The following is a 20,902-nucleotide window of genomic DNA, read 5'->3' on the forward strand; positions in this document are numbered from 1 at the left end:
GTCTTTGCCACTTCTATATTCATAAGAAAATAAAAAAGCATAGGACAAGAAAATGGCATACAGCCCATCAAGTCCATTATTTCTATAAACATAATCTATTCCTTCAAATTTTTACTCCACTCATTTAATTTTCTGAAGGAAGGCCTGACAAAGTTCTTCCCTGCTCCCTTAAGGTACACCTAGTAAAATTCTAGATCACCGGTCTAATATTACATTATATGTACTTTACTGATTGTTTTTCTTGGCATGAGGTTTCTGTGGTCCCCAATAGCTCATGTCCCTTTCCATCCATCATCTTCCATGCTCAACTGGTGCAACTGTGTTCAGGAGAACCAGGTCTATATGTGATCTAACCAGTGGTCCTTAAAGTGGTGCAGGCCACCACCAAAAAGGTAAGTTTTGTAAAACAAAATACTTATCTGAATGTGGAGCTGGGAGGTTCAGGAGTGCTCCTCCTGGCTCCACTTTAAAACCACGGGCCGTTTTAAGCCACAGCGTGCCCCCTTCCCCCCCCCCCCCCCATCTCCTGATCACTTCTGTCCTCCCTCTACCGATCGCTGCCTTCCTCCCAGCCGCTACCTCCCTCCCTGTCCCAGTCTCCCCCGTCCCTTCCGATCGCCCCTCCTCAAGGACTACCTGAGGGCCACTGCCAGTGACACAGCAGCCCGAAATTCAAATCGTCTTTGCCGGCAAGCTGCCGGCGGATGTCCAGCAGGCATCTGCAGCTCGCCGGCTTCATGTGTGTGCAAATTGAAATATTATTTCATGACCATCGATTGTGTAGACTTTTTTGTTTTCTTTCTCTGATCTTAGTTCAACTCCACATCTCTGAAAGTAACAGTTTTCTTTGTGCAAGTGGATCAGAGTTAATAGCGGCTTTCTAGCTGACTGATGAAAGTGGTTTTGCTTGGAGGAGAACTAGCTAGATTGGTTTGACAGAAAAAAAATCCCCATTGAAGTTGAAGCTATCGATTTTTAAAAATAATCATGTTATTATGTGTGTGTATCTCTATTTTGGTGTCTTGGTTGTTAGGATTGAACAGTTTTGCAGTGTACATGACAGGAATAATTCTTTGCTGCCAAGTTTTACTTCCCAACATACATGCGCACCTGAGATTGTGTATGTCTTTCATATTTGGGATTCATTTCAAAACAAGTGATAGTCTGTCTACATTTATTACAACACTGTCTTTGGGAGAGATTATTTTGTAATAAACATTTCATAATGTAGCATCAATAATCAGAAATGTCCTGTAATTAAATTTCATGCCCATTAATAGATTGTTCACATTCAAAAATAATCTATCTACAATGCCACTGCACACAGCCAGCACCAGAGCAATTCTCCCCCATTGTCGGTCACTGCATTTGAAAACACAGTTCTGCCATGTGACGTCTATTGATAAAGCAAACTTTCATTGACAATTTTGACGTCACTGTTGTACAATTATCACTAATTCTGGAGCATGCCTTGCTGAATTGGGAGAATAGGCTTGAATGCCCAATTCACTGGGTGTCAAATTCAGTGAGTGGTGAAGTCTTCCAGTATTTGGTGGCTTTTTACAGAACATGCACAAGCCTCATTACACTTAGTTTTAGTCAATCTTATGTTAATCGGTCCCAAGCCGAAACCATCACTCTTTTCCACCTGCTCACTCTTTCAGCTCTGTTCGCACATTTGAAACTGGCCTTGCTGTTTCCTGCTCTGATCTTTTGAGGTTAGATTTTTTTAAGTGTGATTAATAGTTTAGTATTGAATTTAAGGTTCCACTTTTTTGCTTTTTGCATAGCTGTATCTGCATTATCTTTGGTGGATTACTTGTTGCTGGTGTTTACAGCTTTATTTTTACATTGCAAGACTCCATTTGCAGACACCCTTTTATGATAATAACTGTTTCTGATGGTAGCCAGTGCTGGAAAGTCTGTTGGACATTTTAATGGCAGTTGTGGATTTGGAGGAGGAAGAAAGCCATCTACAGTTGCACCTCAGGTATCTGGCTCTCACTCAGCCTTGTTCCAGGTGCCAAGTCTTCAGACCCAAGTACATCTACTTGGCAATGTGTGAAGAGATCTGCCTTCACTCTCTATGACTGATAAAGGAGCCTATCATGGAGTTATGCTGTATTCTTGAGCCCGACCTGGAGACCAAATCTACGAGCTCGACAACCCAATTTCTTGCAGCACATCTGCAGACATTACATGAAGCACTTAGCTAATTAATGAGCTCACCTTTGGTGGCAGTTGCACCATTTTGCAATATAAAAAAGGAGCATGTATTAACCTTGGTGCTTGCATGAAACAGTTGAACAGACAGTACCAATGCCAATACTTTTGAGTGTCGTGTGTTGCTGGCTGATTTTCCTGTGTTTTAGGAGTGAGTTTGAAGGGAGTACAAGAAGAAGAAGTTAAAGAGGAGACTTTAATCTGACTGCAACAAAGCTCCCTCTTGCCCACACTCTCTATTGCTTTGAGTCTCATGATTTAAAGGGCTACCTCCTCATGCCAGTTCTGAATTTGGAAGTTGGCAAGCCCACCAGTCCAGTTTGTATGTCTGTGGCTATGTGTCGTCTTCTTTGTCAAAAACAGACAAAATGTGCATTTTTAGCATTTGGATGCACATAGAGTGGCAACCCGATTCCCAGCTTATAACCCACCATGTGTGAATTTACGCCTTAGCAATATGTTTCAGATGACATTTTGACTTGGCACATGATACGTTAGTTTTGTCTGACATTAGAAGCATTTTTAAGTGACGTCACAAATTTCAAGCTGAAGCATTACAGGTATGGCTGTGCGGTGTAAAAAAATACAAGAGGTGGTGCCAGTGTTTCTCATGGTCAGTCCGAAATGTGCATTTTGTTTGGGGGACAATCCTTGTGGCAATTGTGGCTGTAGACTTAATTTTTGCTGACAACTTGTTGGCAACTTTACTTTGGGATTCTTACTTAGGCTGGATAATTTCTTCCTCATCTGCTCCCATGATCTAAGATGGCATTCATTCAATCATGGCCTCCTGCCATATTTGCTGCACATTGGGATGCCAGGGTGGCTTCCTTTCACCACCAAATATGGCTCCTTTGTTGCACTGTTCCCAGCAGAACATCCAAATTGTCATCATCGAAGTGGACAGTTCTGCCCATGTTTTCTTGCTGATTTCCTATAGCTTCTCTTCAATGCAACCAAAGCCATCATCTGTATTAAACTGGAACAGCACTCGTTTAAGAGCTGCTGACCTCATGGTTTCTCCACCCCCTCCCATTCATTGTGCTCCTTGCACTTGTGGAAAATGCACAGGGAGCATGTGCAAATTATTATAATAGGAACGTAGGAACAGCAGTAGGCCATTTAGCACCTCGAGCCTGTTCCGACATTCAGTTAGATCACGGCTGATCTGTATCTTAACTCAACCTACCTGCCGTGGTTCTGTAACCCTTAATACACTTGCCTAACAAAAATCTATCAATCTCAGTATTGAAATTTTCAATTGACCCCCAGCCTCAACAGCTTTTTGGGGGAGCGAGTTCCAGATTTCCACCACCCTTTGTGTGAAGAAGTGCTTCCTGACATCACCCCTGAACGGCCTAGCTCTAATTTTAAGGTTATGCCCACTTGTTCTGGACTCCCCCCACCAGAGGAAATAGTTTCTCTCTATCTACCCTATCAACTCCTTTATTCATCTTAAATACCTCAATTAGATTACCCCTTCTATACTCAAGGGAATAGAAATGTAGTCTATGCAACCTGTCCTCATAATTTAACCCTTTTAGCCCCAGTATCATTCTGGTGAATCTGCACTGCACCCCCTCCAAGGTCAGTGGGGATTAAATTGGTGAACCCTCGAATCAGGGCACGGGCATCACGGTGCGCGATTAGCCCGAGCCTGGTCGTACATATGCAGCCAGCACGTTAGATTGGTGCAACAACTTCATTTGCACAGCGTGGTGCCCTAGCTGCGTTCGTCTCTCCATTCTTTCCACTTCTCACCAGCGGGGGAGGGCCCAAATCTCAAGTGAGTTGTTCGCACCTCTTGAAGGAGCTCTTAAAGGAGTGCTGTTCCAGTTTAACACGGATGATGGCTTTGATTGCATTGAAGAGAAGCTATAGGAAATCAACAAGAAAACATGGGCAGAACTGTCCACTCTTTGCTGCGCCTCTTATTTGCAAAAAATAAGGTACGGGTCTGCGCGGAGTCTGAACGGAAATCAGACATCGCACACGTGAAACACAGATGCAGGTCCTGACCCTATGTTTACAAACTGTTGAGTTATGTTAAAACATTGAATAAAGGTTGCGCACCACTAAATCCCACATCCTCCAGTCTGCACGCCAGACCTCACCAATCTTCCGATCTGAGTTTGTACTAGGCCTGCAAGAGAGCGTGCACCAAGGTTGTCTGCTGATACACTAGTGGCCTTGGTGCAAGAGGTGGACAGTAGGAGGGGCATCCTATATCCGCAGGAGGGCAAGCGGCCCTCCAGACATACGCTCCCGAAGCAGTAGGGGCTGAAGTCAATGCCAAGCGCATAGCACCACAAACGTGGATGCAGTGCAGGAAGAAGTTCAGTGCTTTGACACGAGTGGTCAAGATGAGTGAGGTCAACTGTCAAGTGGCATTTCCTACCAACTACACGTCTAGCTACATCCACTGCTCCACGCACTAAACCCCCATCACCTACATACCAACAAACTCTTTCAATCAGTACTCAACTCTTTGAATCAGATGTTTCCTCTCACCCTCACAGATTACAACTGCTGCAAGCCTCACACCCACAATTCACATGTCACCCACACCGGCAGCTATACCACTATAATAGGCACATCACCGAAACATTCTGCAGGACACTCACTGACACGAGTCCAGCTTTCTTGCAGGAGAAGGTAGCACATAACAGGAGGCAGCAAGTGGCAGCAGCGTTTAGCCCCTCGAACTTGTTCCACCATTCAATAAGATCATGGCTGATCTGTGACCTAACTCCATATACCCCCTTAGCCCCTTATCCCATAATACCCTTGGTTAACAAACATCTATCAATCACAGACTTAAAATTAACAATTGAGCTAGCAACACCTACTGTTTGCGGAAGAGCGTTCCAAACTTCTCCCACCCTTTGTGCGTAGAAGTGTTTCCTAACCTCACGCCTGGAAATCCTGGCTCTAAATATTAGGCTATGTCCTCTAGTCCTTGTGTTCAAGTATAGGAGACCTCCAAAAACAGGTACAAATGCATCAGCAGCCAGAAGCAATAATCCAGCAACTAACCTGTAAATCCTGCATAGTCCCTTTAAATAGCGCTAGTGAGGGGTCCTCCAGGCTGTCTGGGCATGTTTAGCTGGTCGTGGATAAAACAATGTGTTGGCTGCAGCGTTAAGTTTCAAAATGGTATCTATGCCTTTAAATCAGCGTTGCACACTGATCTAATGCATATTCTCCTTACTTTACATGCTGCCCGCGTTCGTTATCTCCGCCTGCGCAAACCCCTTTACCAAGATGGCGTCTGGCACATGTCACGCTAGAAGCATGCGTGCACATCTCAGACGCCATTTTAGAACTTCGGGAGGCCATGTCGCGCCGAAACAACGGCCGCTACACAGCCGAATTTCTAACCCATTATATCCTTCCTGAGGAGTGGTGCCTCGAACTGAACGTAGCACTCTAAATGGGGTCTAACCAGAACTCTGTACAACTGTAATGTAACTTCCACCCCTCTGTATTCTAGCCCCTTTGAGGTAAAGGCCAACATTGCATTAGCCTTTTAAATTATTTTTTGTACTTGTCCACTAGCTTTTAGTGATTTCTGTACTTGGACCCCTAAATCTCTCTGTTCCACCACAGTTCCTAGCTTCTCGCCATTTAGAAAATACTCTGATCTATCATTCTTAGATCCAAAGTGAGTGACCTCACATTTCCCCACATTGAACTCCATCTGCCACTGTTTTGCCTACTCACTTAATCTATCAATGTCCCTATGCAACTTTCTGCTGCCATCTACACTATTTACTGTGCCACCTAATTTGGTGTCATCTGCAAACTTGAATATATTGCTCTCTATTCCTTCATCTAAGTCATTTATAAATGTAGTGAAAAGCTGAGGCCCCAGTACAGATCCCTGGGGGGGCACCACTAGTCACATCCTGCCAATTGGAGTGTATATCCTTTATCCCTACTCCCTGTCTTCCACCTCCTACCCAATTCCCTACCCATGTCAATAGGTTGCCTCCAATTCCATGTGCTCTCATTTTTGTTAGCAGTCTTTTATGTGAAACCTTATCAAATACCTTCTCAAAGTCAATATAAATGGACACTCCCTTATCTACCACGTTAGTTACCTGCTCAAAAAATTCAACTAGGTTCGTTGGACATGACTTCCCCTTTACAAATCCATGCTGGCTCTCTCTGATCAGTTCATGTTTGTCTAAGTGTTCAGTCATTCTGTCCCTAATAATAGATTCCAATAACCTCCCCACAACAGACGTTACACTAATAAGCCTATAATTTCCTAGTTTATCTCTCTTACCCTTAATGAGATGGCCTTGCTGAATCTGATGATGTCAGTTCTTCTCCCAGCTTGCGTGAAGGATTGTAGCAATCTTGGCTTCATTTTTGCTGGGATCATTGAATTGGTCCTCATAAATCCTGAAATTGCAGACAATCTATATAATGATGGCATGAGGTCCAGTAGCCTTATATACAGAGACAAAACAGTTTCCAGTAATCAGCATCACGTAACACTCCTTGACCGTAACAAGCCCTGTAGTGTTACATTAGAATATGTAGCAAAAGTAAATATGAAAAACATAACAACTCGCTATATAATGAGGCTGATGAGGTACATTTGATTGAATGCATTATATTAAGAAAGTGTTGATTGTGGTGAAATGTGCAGTGAAAGAATGCGCTGGGTATGATGTATCATTATCATGTTTGGGCTAAAAACCTTAAAACTCACTCTTTTAGTCTGCTATTCTCAATTCCCTGGTATGCCACAGATGAAGTCTATTATTACTATTTAATCACAGATTCTGCTAACGTTTGAGACACTCATGTTTTTATGATTCCTTGTAGCATTTCAAAAGTAATTGCCCTGAATCAAACTGTAGCAAGAATTCTCTGCTATCACTGATGAGATACAGAAGATGATTGACTGACACCCCATCATGTATTGGAGGTGTTCCCCACCCCCATGGAACAACAGGTTTATTCAATATGCCGCAGAACCACATAAGAGGAACACAGGTTCAATTACCAGTCTGTGCTAAATTAGCTGATCACAACATGGATTGGCTGTATGGGTACTACAGTTGGCCACAGCCCCCCTAATGGGGGGAGATCAGTTAAGCAGAGTTCCTGCTTCTGATTTCTACCCAGCAATAAAAGTTCACATATATGGACATTTGGTGAGGACAGGATTGAGGTAATCTATGATGTCCTCTAATGCTGAGTAGCCTCCAGACTTCCTCAGTATTAAGGCTCATGTAAAGAATGGCTACATGGTAAGACTTAGAAGATTGAATGGTACCGATATAAATCACTCAAAATGATTTCTGAAAAAAACAAGTCTGCCATTTTTTTCCTCAATAACTAAAATTTGTCATATCCAAAAATCAAGTTTTAAATTCAATATATATATATATATATATATCACAATGATATAATTAAATTAAAAGCCTTTTAATGTCTTTATTAACATTTTTACTTGGAGACTTCAGCCTCTCTCCAAAGCCTGAGCTTTTACTTGATATTATTTGCCCAGAGCTGTGACCCAGCTAAATGGAGAGTTTGCAGTTTGGACAAATGTTCAATTTACCTCATTTCCCCGGGTGCATTAGTATCATTTAGCCAGCTGAACTGTTGGATATTATTCTTTAACTTCTAGCAGTTTCTACGTGTATTTTTTCCAAACTTATTTACAGAAAAGCTAGAGGACAATTTTAAAAAGCTTTAGTCATGTGTATCTTGTGGGTTTTTTTTAGAAAAACAATAAGGCTGTGTGTGTGAGTAGGAAAAAGTGAGAAAAACTGATGGACTGCACTGATTACACACCTGTTGTAGCTTTTGTTTTGTGTTCTATACACTTAAGGAACATATTAAGCTTTCCTCATCCTAATCTCAATTAATTTTTCAAAAAAAATGTTGAAATTTGAAACAAACAGAAAACATATTTTCATGAAATGGAAAACATGAAATCATCTGGGTTTTGTTGACATTTGGAAAATGTAAACATTCTAATTTCAATAACTGAGACAGAGAGAGACACAGGAAGAAAGGTTGTGTCCTCATTCTAATTTGAGATTTTTTTAAAATAGAGTTTTGAAATGAAACAAGGCATCTTTCAGGGAAACTGATTGGAGGGGAAGATATGAGGGAAATAGTTTGAGGCTGAGGGTGAGTGGACCTCTGACATCTCTCCATCTGCACTTGAGGACACTGTGCAGAAGTGAGGGAAAAGTGGATGGAGGATTAAGGGTGAAGTGAGTGTCAGTGGAGTGGAGGATAACTCAATGGAAATAAAAAATCGAGAGACTTCACTATCACCCATTTTATACTGTCACAAAGTCAAGATTTACTCCCTTGTGTCTTCCTGTATCCCCCTTTATATTTATGGGTGGCCATCATTAATACTGGCACTGGTCTGAAACCAAAACTACGCAACTCGAACGTGAACTCACTTTAGTTGGCAGCATCACAATGCACTGTTGACACTACACCAATAAAGTACAAAACCAGCATTAACAGAGATTTTCATCAACAACAACTTGCATTTATATGGCGCCTTTAATGTCATCAAGCTGCAAGTTAGGCTTAGATCAGTATACACTTTTAGTTTTCTACTGAAGAATTTCTTGTCTTTGCTACTCAATATTTCAATAATAATATTTACTGCATGACTGCATGTCCATTTTACCATATATTCTATTGGGTAAATTTTGTGAGGCTTCACATGCAGCTGGTGGGGATTGCAAAATAATGCACGCTGCCTGCGGTTTTCATGGATTTTATGATTCCCGTCGGCTGTACAAGGCCCTGCCAGTGGTGCAGGGTCTCAAAACTTACCTCATGTTATAAGTATCTGCTGACTCTGTTGTAGAGCTGCTGCCTGCTGATTTTAATTTTTCTTTGATTTTATAATACCAATTCAGATCAAAGAAAGTATCAGTAAAAAATAAGCAACAGCAATATAATTAAGGAAGCTGTGGGAGTATTAAAGAGATGGTCTTGTGGTATATTTAAAGATTGGCTTTGATTTCTGTTCAGGTTGCCTCACAGTGCAGGAAGGATCTGGAACAATTGCATACATTCGAGCAGGAACGACTGAAGTGCTCGCTGCTGGTGAAACATGAAGAAGCTTCTGGAAATGCCCAGAGGGAGCTAGTTGTGTGCCTGAGGCAGGCATTCCAAAACCTCATCTTTGACCAGCTGAAGGAGGTCATCAGGCAGAAGGAATTGGATGCAACTTCAGCCAGCCAACTTCTTCACGAAAGCTGGTACATTCAGGTAGAAAAGATGGTAACACTAATATTATTCTGTAGAAAAATGTCATTCGGTTGATTACGTCGCAAAGTGAGGTGCTTCAAAAGTGGCCCAGCCAATCTCATTTTTTTTTTTCCGGATGAAACTCCTACAAGTCTATTCTCAATCATCAGCAAAGTGATGGAAGGTGTCGTCGGCAGTGCTATCAAGCGGCACTTACTCACCAGTAACCTGCTCACTGATGCTCAGTTTGGGTTCCGCCGGGACCACTCTGCTCCAGACCTCATTACAGCCTTGGTCCAGACATGGACAAAACAGCTGAATTCCAGAGGTGAGATGAGAGTGACTGCCCTTGTCATCAAGGCAGCATTTGACCGAGTGTGGCACCAAGGAGCCCTAGTAAAACTGAAGTCAATGGGAATCAGGGGGAAAGCTCTCCAGTGGCTCGAGTCATACCTAGCACAAAGGAAGATGGTAGTGGTTGTTGGCGGCCAATCATCTCAGCCCCAGGACATTGTTGCAGGAGTTCCTCAGGGCAGTGTCCTAGTCCCAACCATCTGCAGCTGCTTCATCAATGACCTTCCCTCCATCATAAGGTCAGAAATGGGGATGTTCGCTGATGATTGCACAGTGTTCCGTTCCATTCGCAAACCCTCAGATAATGAAGCAGTCCGAGCCCGCATGCAGCAAGACCTGGACAACGTCCAGGCTTGGGCTGATAAGTGGCAAGTAACATTTGCGCCAGACAAGTGCGAGGCAATGACCATCTCCAACAAGAGAGAGTCTAACCACCTCCCTTGACATTCAACGGCATTACCATCGCCGAATCCCCTGCCATCAACATCCTGGGGGTCACCATTGACCAGAAACTTAACTGGACCAGCCACATAAATACTGTGGCTACAAGAGCAGGTCGGAGGCTGGGCATTCTGCGGCAAGTGACTCACCCCCTGACTCCCCAAAGCCTTTCCACCATCTACAAGGCACAAGTCAAGAATGTGATGGAATACTCTCCACTTGCCTGGACGAGTGCAGCTTCAACAACACTCAAGAAATTCCCTTCCTAACAGCACTGTGGGAGAACCTTCACCACACAGACTGCAGCGGTTCAAGAAGGCGGCTCACCACCACCTTCTCAAGGGCAATTAGCGATGGGCAATAAATGCCGGCCTCGCCAGCAACGCCCACATCCCATGAATGAATTTTAAAAAAGTGTAGTGCATCGTGCATGTATTTAATTGTGGCTGATATGGGGTGCACTAGAACTGCTGCCAGGAAGATAAATCTAGCAATATCTAAAAGACAACAATTTCAAGTAAGTGTCAAAGTTGCCCAGCAAAAGTATTGCTGAATATATGTTGCCAATGAACTAGCCCACCCAACCCCATGCCCACCATTATCCTTTACTTGCCCTCATATACCTAGCATACTCATCCATTCATCTGCTATAGATATCTGCCTCAGTACAAATCAAGTCTGGAAACTCAGTTCAAATAATTTATGACCATAGTTATGCACACCTTGATGTGCTGTAAAGTAGTGTTTTCCCCCTGGTGCCTCACCCCTTTGTGATTGTATTCTGCTTCCTAATCTAGTGCTCCTTCTAAGAGCTACCCGAGTGAGGGAGGGAAGTGGTGGATATAACTGAGTGGTTCCTGGAATGGAGGTAGTTCTTTACTTCCTTCTGCTGAGCCATAACTTGGCCCCTACCACTGCTAGCACACGATTTGATGCTGTGGTGGCTGTTCAACCCTGCTTTCCTACTGGCTCATATTCGCAATTTGAGTTGTGCAGCTCGGTGAATTGGATATTGAGTCGTCCAGAGAATTTGCTCCCTCAGCCATGCCTTCCTCCTGTTCCTGGGTACACCCTTAGCAATGTCCTGAGAACTGCTTTGGAACAGACCATAGGGCTGCAATGAGATCTTTAAAGCCCCACACCGGGTTACTGCCCAGCTGATTCTCCAGCATACTGAATTAAAACAGGACACAGTCACGGACATCGGAGCCCCACAATTCTATAGCATCAGTTAGAACATTCACGATGTGTCCGCACAGGCTCAGATTCACCAAAGCGGGCAATGGAGTATTTTCTTGCCATCCTGTAGAAGTGCTGATAAAATGAACACAGGAAGAAGTCAAAGGGAAGGGACCAGAAATAGTGTTCATCAGTACTCGAGTCAAAAAGGGCTACTTCCACCCTTGAAGAAATACACTGTGAAGTTAAACGGAACCCTTTCTGACTGTGCAGGTGGGATTGTGAATCTCCAGAATCATTCCTTTCCTGTGGGGCTAAGGAACTGAATTTCTCTTTCTGCAAAAAAAGTTAGAAATGCCTGTTTTTCGTGCCAATAATGTTTATGTTTATGACTATGTGATTCCTGACAAAGCAGTTTTGCTCGTGGTAACAAAACAAAACCAGCCAGTCATGGTGCACCTGCTGTAAAGATACTTTGTCGCTTCTCAAGCAGCTAACAAGCCTCTTAGCCGAGTAGAAATGTTGAAAAGTTTGTTAATCCAGCCGTGGAGTGTGCAATTCTACTGGAGAACAGTGAGAATTTGTTTTATCAATCACATGCTATAAGTCCTTGGCATTGGGTGATAGAGGAGCCTTTTTTGGCAGAGGAAGACCGCCTTCAATTATACAGAGGAGGTAACATGCATGGGAGCAGTTATAATCATTATGAAGGAGAAAATTATTTTAAACCTAAATAGTCTATTGCTTATGTGTAACAACCATAACTAGATAATTAAACTTCAGAACGTGTTCTACATGTAGGATCTTGGATGCAAGTGTCAAGTAAATTCTAGACTGTTTCAATTTATCCTGAAAAGGCACAGATAAATCTAAAATAAAAACAGAAAATGCTGGAAATATTCAGCATGTCAGGCAGCATCTGTGGAGAAAGAAACAGAGTTAACGTTTCAGGTCAATGACCTTTTGTCAGAAATGGAAGAAGTTGAAGATTTAACAGTTTTTAAGCAAGTACAGATTTCCAGCATCTGCAGTTTTTTGTTACCGATAAATCCAAAATGTTCACAAGGTGTGTGTGTGTTTTTTTTTTAATGCTAACACACAAGTAGAATTACATTTTAGTCTGAATCGTGTGTTCCTTTCTAGTTTCAGTTGGAGAAGCTGATGGACCAGCGACTGGCTTTCCAGAGGAAAATACTTGAGGAGGGCCTTGCTAATCGGAAAAACCTAGTGAACAGGGTACAGCGCGACGTGAACCATAGACGTAATCTCCTGAACACAGCAGCCCTCCAGATTGCAGACTTTGTCAATCTGGTGAAAAGGTAAGACGTGATTATTACTCAAAACAAATATATAAATACAGTGTTCATCAGAGAATCATTTCCATTTTATGTCAAGACTTCGGTTAGGCAGTTTTGTGTATATGGATGAATTTATTCACAGTTCAAAGATTATTAAAAGGCAAGCACATTGGCCCCTATATTTACTCGGGGCCGTGAAGAGAGTGGGGGGGGGAGGATTTCCGGACGGGAAACCTGGAAGTACAGGTTTCCCGGACGTTCTGACAATTTTGACATCGGGATGTCTTTTAATTATTTTCAACAGGTTTCCCGCCTGACAGGCAGCATGATTGACAGGCTGGCTGCCTGTTTGGACGGGAAAGCTGCCGGGGAGCGGATGCCAGGTAAGTGGGACGCCGGTGGGGAGGAAGGGAGGTCATCAGTAGGGGGAGGGAGTCAGAGATCGTGCGGGGAGGGTCAGACATGGGGGGTGGGGGTGGCCGGCCGATCGCGTGTGTGGGATCACAGCAGGTAAGCTTGTTGGGCCTGGAGGAAACACTCCTGCTGCTCCTGGCCCACAAGCAGTGCAATAAAGGCACTTACCTATTGATCCAGCCCTTCTCGCCTCTTCTTGCGTGGCGTGAACATAAGAACATAAGAACATAAGAAATTGGAGCAGGAGTAGGCCAATCGGCCCCTCGAGCCTGCTCCGCCATTCAATAAGATCATGGCTGATCTGATCCCAACCACAAATCTAAAGAACACAAGAAGTCGGAGCAGGACCCGGCCACATAGCCCCTGGGCCCTCTCCGCCACCCACAGGGCATTGACCGATCCGAACTCAGCTTCATGTCCAATTTCCTGCCCGCTCCCCATAACCCCTAATTCCCTTTACTTCTAGAGAAAAAAAAAGAACACAAGAAGTCGGAGCAGGACCCGGCCACATAGCCCCTGGGCCCTCTCCGCCACCCACAGGGCATTGACCGATCCGAACTCAGCTTCATGTCCAAAGCAGAAGGCCCGGGAATCCCGGCTCCCACGAGTTAAAAATAAAGAACCTTTTAAAATGGAGGCACGCAGTCTCCGTGAAAGATTTCACTGACAGAACCGCCTCCTGAGAGCGTGTTGGTCTCCGTGCCCCCGACCTGCCTCTGTTAACATCGGAAGTGGGCGAGTTGGGGTAGTGTTTTACAATTTACAACTTTTACCTTCCCAGCCGCCCCCAACCCACACGTCCTTGAATGTTAAAATTACCCCCATTATGTTGGAATGATGGCAACAACTTATTAGAAAGCATTCACTAGGACTGTACAAAAACAGAATAATCTCAACGAAGAATATAATTAAAAGCATAGTTTTGAAAAATGCACAGATATCACTGATGTTGAGAAAAAGAGCTCTGGGTAACTGGGTACCAGGGTTACAGGATGTAGTGCCTGCAACTGAAGCCTTACTAGACTCCCTTTTTTCAATGAATGGACAAAATCTTCATGGTAGACCGTAGACGCATCCAGAAAATAATGTTGCAACCCACTTCCCCTCAGGAGAAATGCTGAATTACAAGAAAGAAAGGACTTGCATTTATATAGCGTCTTTCATAACCTCAGGACATCTCAAAGCGCTTCATAACCAATGGAGTACTTTTTTGAAGTGTAATCACGTTATAATGTAGGAAATGCGGCAGCCAATTTGCACACAGCAAGGTCCTGCAAACAGCAATGAGAAAATAACCATATCATCTGTTTTAGTGATGTTGGTTGAGGGATAAATATTGGCCTGGACACCTGGAGAACTCCCCTGTGTCCCTATTGCTCTTCTTCCCTTCCTCCCAAAATATAGAAATGGTAAGATTCCCATAGGGAAACTCATTGTCCATATTTCTCGAACCCAAACAAAATATGGCAGTGCCAGAATCTGTGGTAGAATGCCTTCTGAAAAACTAAATGGGCAAAAAAAAGGGAAAAAGCATCAAACCGCTTACAAAGCATCTTTCACAACCATTTGTTTGAATTCTCGGGTTCTTTAAGTATTCACTTCAGCATTGAACAGCTGCCTAGCAACCCTGGGCACTCATTTTACACAGGCATATAGATGACTGGGTCCAGATCCTTCATAAATGGTGGGAAACAGTGGGAACGCGATGCAACCTTAATTTTACTTTTGTCACAAAGCTTCCGCCTCTTTGTGGCGGGAGCTTCCTGCACCGTTCATTTCACCTCCCGCAAATTCATATGAAGGGCAACATGAGCGCAGGTCGAGAGCAGTTGATTTCCTGTTCCATCAGGCCCTGTTTGAGCTCATTCATGGGATGTAACGGTAGGTACGGTAGCGTAGTGGTTATGTTACTGGGCTAGTAATCCAGAGGCCTGGACTAAAATCCAGAGTCACGAGTTCAAATCCCGCCACGGCGGCTGGCGAATTTAAATTCAATTAATTAAATAAAAATCTGGAATGAAAATACTAGTATCAGTAATGATGGCCATGAAACTACCGGATTGTCGTAAAAACCCATCTGGTTCACTAATGTCCTTTAGGGAAGGAAACCTGCTGTCCTTACCCGGTCTGGCCTATATGTGACTCCAGACCCACAGCAATGAAATGGCCTAGCAAGCCACTCAGTTGTAAAAATCTCGCTAGGGATGGGCAATAAATGCCGGCCTTGCCAGCGACGCCCACATCCCGTGAATGAATAAAAAAAAAACTAAAATTGGAGCCAAGGCGTTCTTTCAGTCAATCTCTTTTCTTCTGTTTGTCCAAATATATAATTTGAAATGAATTGAATAAAACTCAATTAAATTATGGGCAGAAAATAACAGGCTGCATGGAAGCTATTTCGCAAGATACGTGCTCCCTGTGAGCACCGCTCACCACCGGGAGTGCTGGATCTCAGAATCGCCCCAATAAGCAACATTGATTTGCAGCTGTGATTGTCCCTGTGGCAAGTTCTTCATTGTTTGTAGATTGTTGGGAGAGGCACCAAATGAGGACAAGGTGCTTCCTCCAACTGAGGGTGGGGTATATTGCCAGGTTACTTTTACGAATCAACTTATGGGCTGTTACAGAGCAATATCGTCAGAGACTTGTGGGCATACGTCTTGTTTACTTACCCCTTTGACCTGCAAATGGTCTATAGTGCAACAAAATATAGAGGAGGGGAAAATGGAGCGGAATCAAAAGAGCACTCAGCAGATAATTTAACTTACTTGTCATCAGATAGAAACTGAAGGGGAAAAATTGACTTTCCAAAATCAATCTGCCAATATGTATTTTTTAAAAAAGCAAACTGATTCATGTATTTCTGCTAACAATAAATAGTCCAGCAGTTATTATTTAACCAATTGCTGAGGAGGTTCAAGAGAATAGCTCAGAGTGTCAGGCCCTCAGATCTTTATTTTCCTCCCTGTCTGTGCTTTAATTAATTCTCTGTGCCCTATGCTAACATAAAACCTACTGGATCGTTCACTGTAACTCTAGGGGCTGTATCTCCTTCCAGCAGTGGGATGGCGCCAGGGCTTCTGAAGTCTAAAGGAAAACAAGCAAATTTAGAAGTACTTGTTAGCTATTTATAACAAGGATGAAAACATCTGGAGCTGGATTCTCCTTCGCTATCCTGCTGGAAAGTGATGGAATTGGCAGGAAACTAGGACAGTGAGGCCTACCACCACTTCCCCGCCCCTAATTAAATTTTCATCCCTTTAGCCTGGCCAGAAATGTCTCTGGCCACTCCTTCCCCACCCGCCGCATTTAAATGGTGGCGGGGAAGGAGGGCCCAAGTTTGTAGTGGATTTTCCTGTCGCCTGCTCCATTACCACTGCTCCCGGGACAGCCATGTGGAAGGTGGCTGTTTGCCTGGGATAGTGGCATTAATGGCCCTAAAATACAGAAATAGAGTGAGAGGACCTAGAAGAGGCCAACTCTCCCTCCATTCTTGTTCTTATGCACTTAGTTTTGTAGGCCTCTGTCTCTGCCAAGGCCTACAAATCTGATTCCTGCCTTCTTTGGGGCTCTTCTGTCCCTTTAAGTCCCTTGCCACCTCTTGGGTGCTGCAGCAGGACAGCCTGCATGGCCAAATGAACTCTGACCCGGGAAAATGGGTCAGGTTGTAGTGGGACCCTTTAGACTTGAAGAATTAATTGGCATGCAATCAGTTATCAACTCAGTAACTAATCAGAACACTGTGTGAGAGCAGGGACCTTAATTTATATACAGGAAAATTACCTACGATTAGCCCCATTTAATTTCTATAAATGAGTCGACATCAAAGTCTCATAGTCTAATTAGCATTATTATCATAAATCTTTCAGAAGATTTGCTTTCTAATTTATAAAGAATCTGACTCAAATTTGGAACATTAAGCTTTACAGTACAATTGTAATTTTACATGAGTTTAAAAACTACAGGTGGAACTTTTGAGTGTCATAACTTTTACCATGCTCTTGTTGCTGAAGAGAAAATAGTATTTGATAGTGGAGATATGTTTTGTGATATTGCCTCTATGTCACATTTTCCATTATGGGTTTAGCACCGTGGTAAATGCTTACAGTTACTGAACTAAAATACCAATTGATCCAATCGAAAGAAAGCAAATTACATTTGCTTTAAATAGATTGCTACTTTCTGATATTGGAAACATGTTAGCCCACAAGTGCTGTAATCAGTTTTTATTTCCGCTAGTGAACTTTTTTTAAAAAAAAACAAATTTGCAAAATGTTTATACTTCAGTGATGTTGCATGATTTATCTGAAACAATACGAATAATATTTTCCAGCACAGCCGACCACAATCTATTAGGATGGCCAGTGTTGTTACGGACATTTAAGTAAAATGTGCAATTGGCTTGTTTCTTTGGGGAGAAAACGAAAGCATATTTTTCAACCTGCACAGGCCAATTAAAACATATAAATATATTCATGAAAACTGTACCCAGAGGATAAAAGAGTGCCCCGTATGATACAAAACTCAAGAAACTTTAAGAGTAGCATCAAGGAGGCTCCTGCTCCTGGATTCTTTTGTATGGAGGAGACAATACTAGGCAAAGAAATAATAGAGAAAAGATAATTTTTATTTGCATATCGTGTCCTCAGTACATCCCAAGGTGCTTTTACAACCAATCAATTACTTTATAAGTGCATTCACTGTTGCTGCATAGGCAAAAAGAAATGTGTGTTGGATCATTTCTTTTTGTCATCGTTTTTGGTGCCTGCCATGAACTCTATCCCCTTGCTAATGTACCATCCCCCTCCCTGGCCACTCGCTTAGGCTGAACAAAAGAATGTGCAACCCCAGCATAGTGTTTGACCCTGAGCTGAGCTTCATGCTCTACATCTTCATCATCACCAAGTCTGTTAATTCCCAGCCTGTCTCTGCTCCTGCCTCAGTAACACCATTCATTCCATATCTTTATCACCTACAGACTTGATTACATCCAAAGCTCTCCTTGCTGGCCTTCCATCTGCCATCCTCCATAAACATCAATGTTTCCAAAATGCAGCTGCCCACATCTTATCTTGCACTAATTCTTGATTGCCCATCAGCCCAATTTTTGTTGACTGGCTCCCTATCCACCAATGCCTTCAATTTAAATGGTGGTAGTGATCATAAATCAGTTAGATTTAGTGCCGTTATGGAAAAGGACAAAGATAGAACAGGAGTAAAAGTTGTCAATTGGGGAAAGGCCAATTTTACTAAGCTGTAGTAAGATGTAATTTAGCAAAAGTGGACTGGAAACAGCCACAGTGTCAGAGCAGTGGGAGGCACTCAAGGAGGAGGTAGTGAGGGTTCAGAGCAAATATGTTCCCACAAAGAAAAAGGGTGAGGGTCCCATATCTAGAGCCCCCTGGATTTCAAGGGGCATACAGGGTAGGATAAGGCAAAAGAGGGAAGCTTATGTCAGATACCGAGAGCTCAATACTGCAGAAAGCCTAAAGGAGTATAGAAAGTGCAGGGATGAAATTAAAAAGGAAATTAGGAAAGCAAACCCAAAGATGTTTAATAAATACATAAAGAGCAAGAGGATAACTAAGGAAAGAGTAGAGCCTATTAATAGACCAAAAAGGTAACCTGTGAATGGAGGTGGAAGACGTGGGTATGGTTCTTAATGAATACTTTTCACCTGTCTTCACAAAAGAGGGGACGATGCAGAGATTGCTAAGGAGGAGGACTATGAAATATTGGATGGGATAAACATAGCGAGAGAGGAATTATTAGGGGTTTAGCATCTTTGAAAGTCGATAAATTGCCAGGCCCGGATGAAATGTATCCCAGGCTATTCAGAGAAGCAAGGGAGGAAATAGTGGAGGCTCTGACCATCATTTTCCAATCCTCTCTGGCTACAGGTGTGGTGCCGGAGGACTGGAGGACTGCTAATGTTTACCATTGTTTAAAAAGGGAGAAAGGGATAGACCGAGTAATTACAGGCCAGTCAGCCTAACCTCGGTGGTGGGCAAATTATTGCAAAAAATTCTGAGGGACAGTATTAATCATCATTTAGAAAGGCACGGATTAATCAGGGACAGTTGGCATAGATTTGTTAAGGGAAGGACGTGTCTGACTAAATTAATTGAATTTTTTGAGGCGGTAACAAGGAGGGTCGATGAGGGTGGCACATTTGATGTAGTCTACATGAATTTTAGCAAGGCTTTTGACAAGGTCCCACATGGCAGACTGGTCAGAAAAGTAAAAGCCCATGGGATCCAAGGGAAAGTTTCAAGTTGGATCCAAAATTGGCTCAGTGGCAGGAAGCAAAGGGTAATGGTCAACGGGCGTTTTTGTGACTGGAGGGCTGTTTCCAGTGGGGTTCCACAGGGCTCAATACTAGGTACCTTGCTTTTTGTGGTATGTATTAATGATTTAGACTTAGATGTAGGGGGCATGATTAAGAAGTTTGCTGGTGATACAAGAATTGGCCTGAAGTTGATAGTGAGGAAGACAACTGTAGAGTGCACGAAGATATCAATGGACTGGTCAGGTGGGCAGAAATGTGGCAAATGGAATTCAACCCAGAGAAGTGTGAGGTAATTTGAGGAGGGCAAACAAGGCAAGGGAACACACAATGAATGGTAGGATACTGAGAAGTGTGGAGGAACAGAGGGACCTTGGAGTGCATGTCTACAGATCCCTGATGGTAACAGAACAGGTAGATAAGGTGGTTAAGAAGGCATACGGTATACTTTCCTTTATTAGCCGAGGCATAGAATATAAGAGCAGGGAGGTTATGCTAGAACTGTATAATACTGTTAGGCCACAGCTAGAGTACTTGTACAGTTTTGGTCATCATATTACAGGAAATATGTGATTGCACTAGAGAGGGTACAAAGGAGATTTACGAGGATGTTGCCGGGATTGAAGAATTTTAGCTATGAAGAGAGATCGGATTTGCTGGGTTTGTTTTCTTTGGAACAGAGGAGGCTGAGGGGAGATTTAATTGAGGTATATAAAATTATGAAGGACCTGTTTCCCTTAGCACAGAGGTCAATAACCAGGGGGCATAGATTTAAAGTGATTGGTAGAAGGATTAGAGGGGAGCTGAGGAGAAAGTTTTTCACCCAGAGGGTGGTGGAGGTCTGGAATTCACTGCCTGAAAGGGTAGTAGAGGCAGAAATCCTCATCACGTTTAAAAAGTACTTGGATATGCACTTGAAGTGCCGTAACCTACAAGGCCACGGACCAAGAGCTGGAAAGTGGGATTAGACTGAATTGCTCTTTTTCGGCCGGCACAGACATGATGGGCTGAATGGCCGTAAATTTCTATGGTTCTATGATTCTGTAACATCCTTGTCCTCACCTTCAAATCTCTCCATAGCCTTGCATGTTCTGATTTCTGCAACCTCCTCCAGCTATACATTCCACCCGCACCCTTCTGTCCTCCAACTCTGGTCTCCTATGCACCCTCTTCTTCCTTCATCCCACCATTGGTTGCAGAGCTTTCAGTCACCTTGATCCTACTTTCTGGAACTGCCTTTCTGAACTCTTCTGTCTCACTACTTCTCTATTCTCCTATAAAACCTCCTGAAAACCCACCATTCAGTTGTCCCTCCTAACCTCTGTCCTATGACTCGGATTATATTATTCCATGTATATTAAAGGTGCTATATAAATACATAATATAAATAATCATATACAATTTTACAAAAAAAATGTGTATTTTAAAAACCTATTAAAAAAATAAAATGTAGTTAACT

At 43.0% G+C, this 20,902-nt stretch overlaps 1 protein-coding gene across 4 annotated transcripts in view; it reads left to right on the forward strand.

Moving 5' to 3' along the window:
* The window catches only part of LOC137328491 (limbin-like), a 140,333-nt gene that overhangs the window by 45,272 nt on the left and 74,159 nt on the right, over nt 1-20,902 (forward strand). For all 4 annotated transcript variants that reach the window (XM_067994343.1, XM_067994341.1, XM_067994342.1 and 1 more), the window contains exons 11-12: nt 9,253-9,492; nt 12,589-12,764. In XM_067994343.1, coding sequence (XP_067850444.1) covers nt 9,253-9,492; nt 12,589-12,764 — 416 coding nt within the window. The remainder of the gene's footprint in view (nt 1-9,252; nt 9,493-12,588; nt 12,765-20,902) is intronic.

This window comes from Heptranchias perlo, chromosome 1, assembly GCF_035084215.1.
Source record: "Heptranchias perlo isolate sHepPer1 chromosome 1, sHepPer1.hap1, whole genome shotgun sequence".
NCBI lineage: Eukaryota > Metazoa > Chordata > Chondrichthyes > Hexanchiformes > Hexanchidae > Heptranchias > Heptranchias perlo.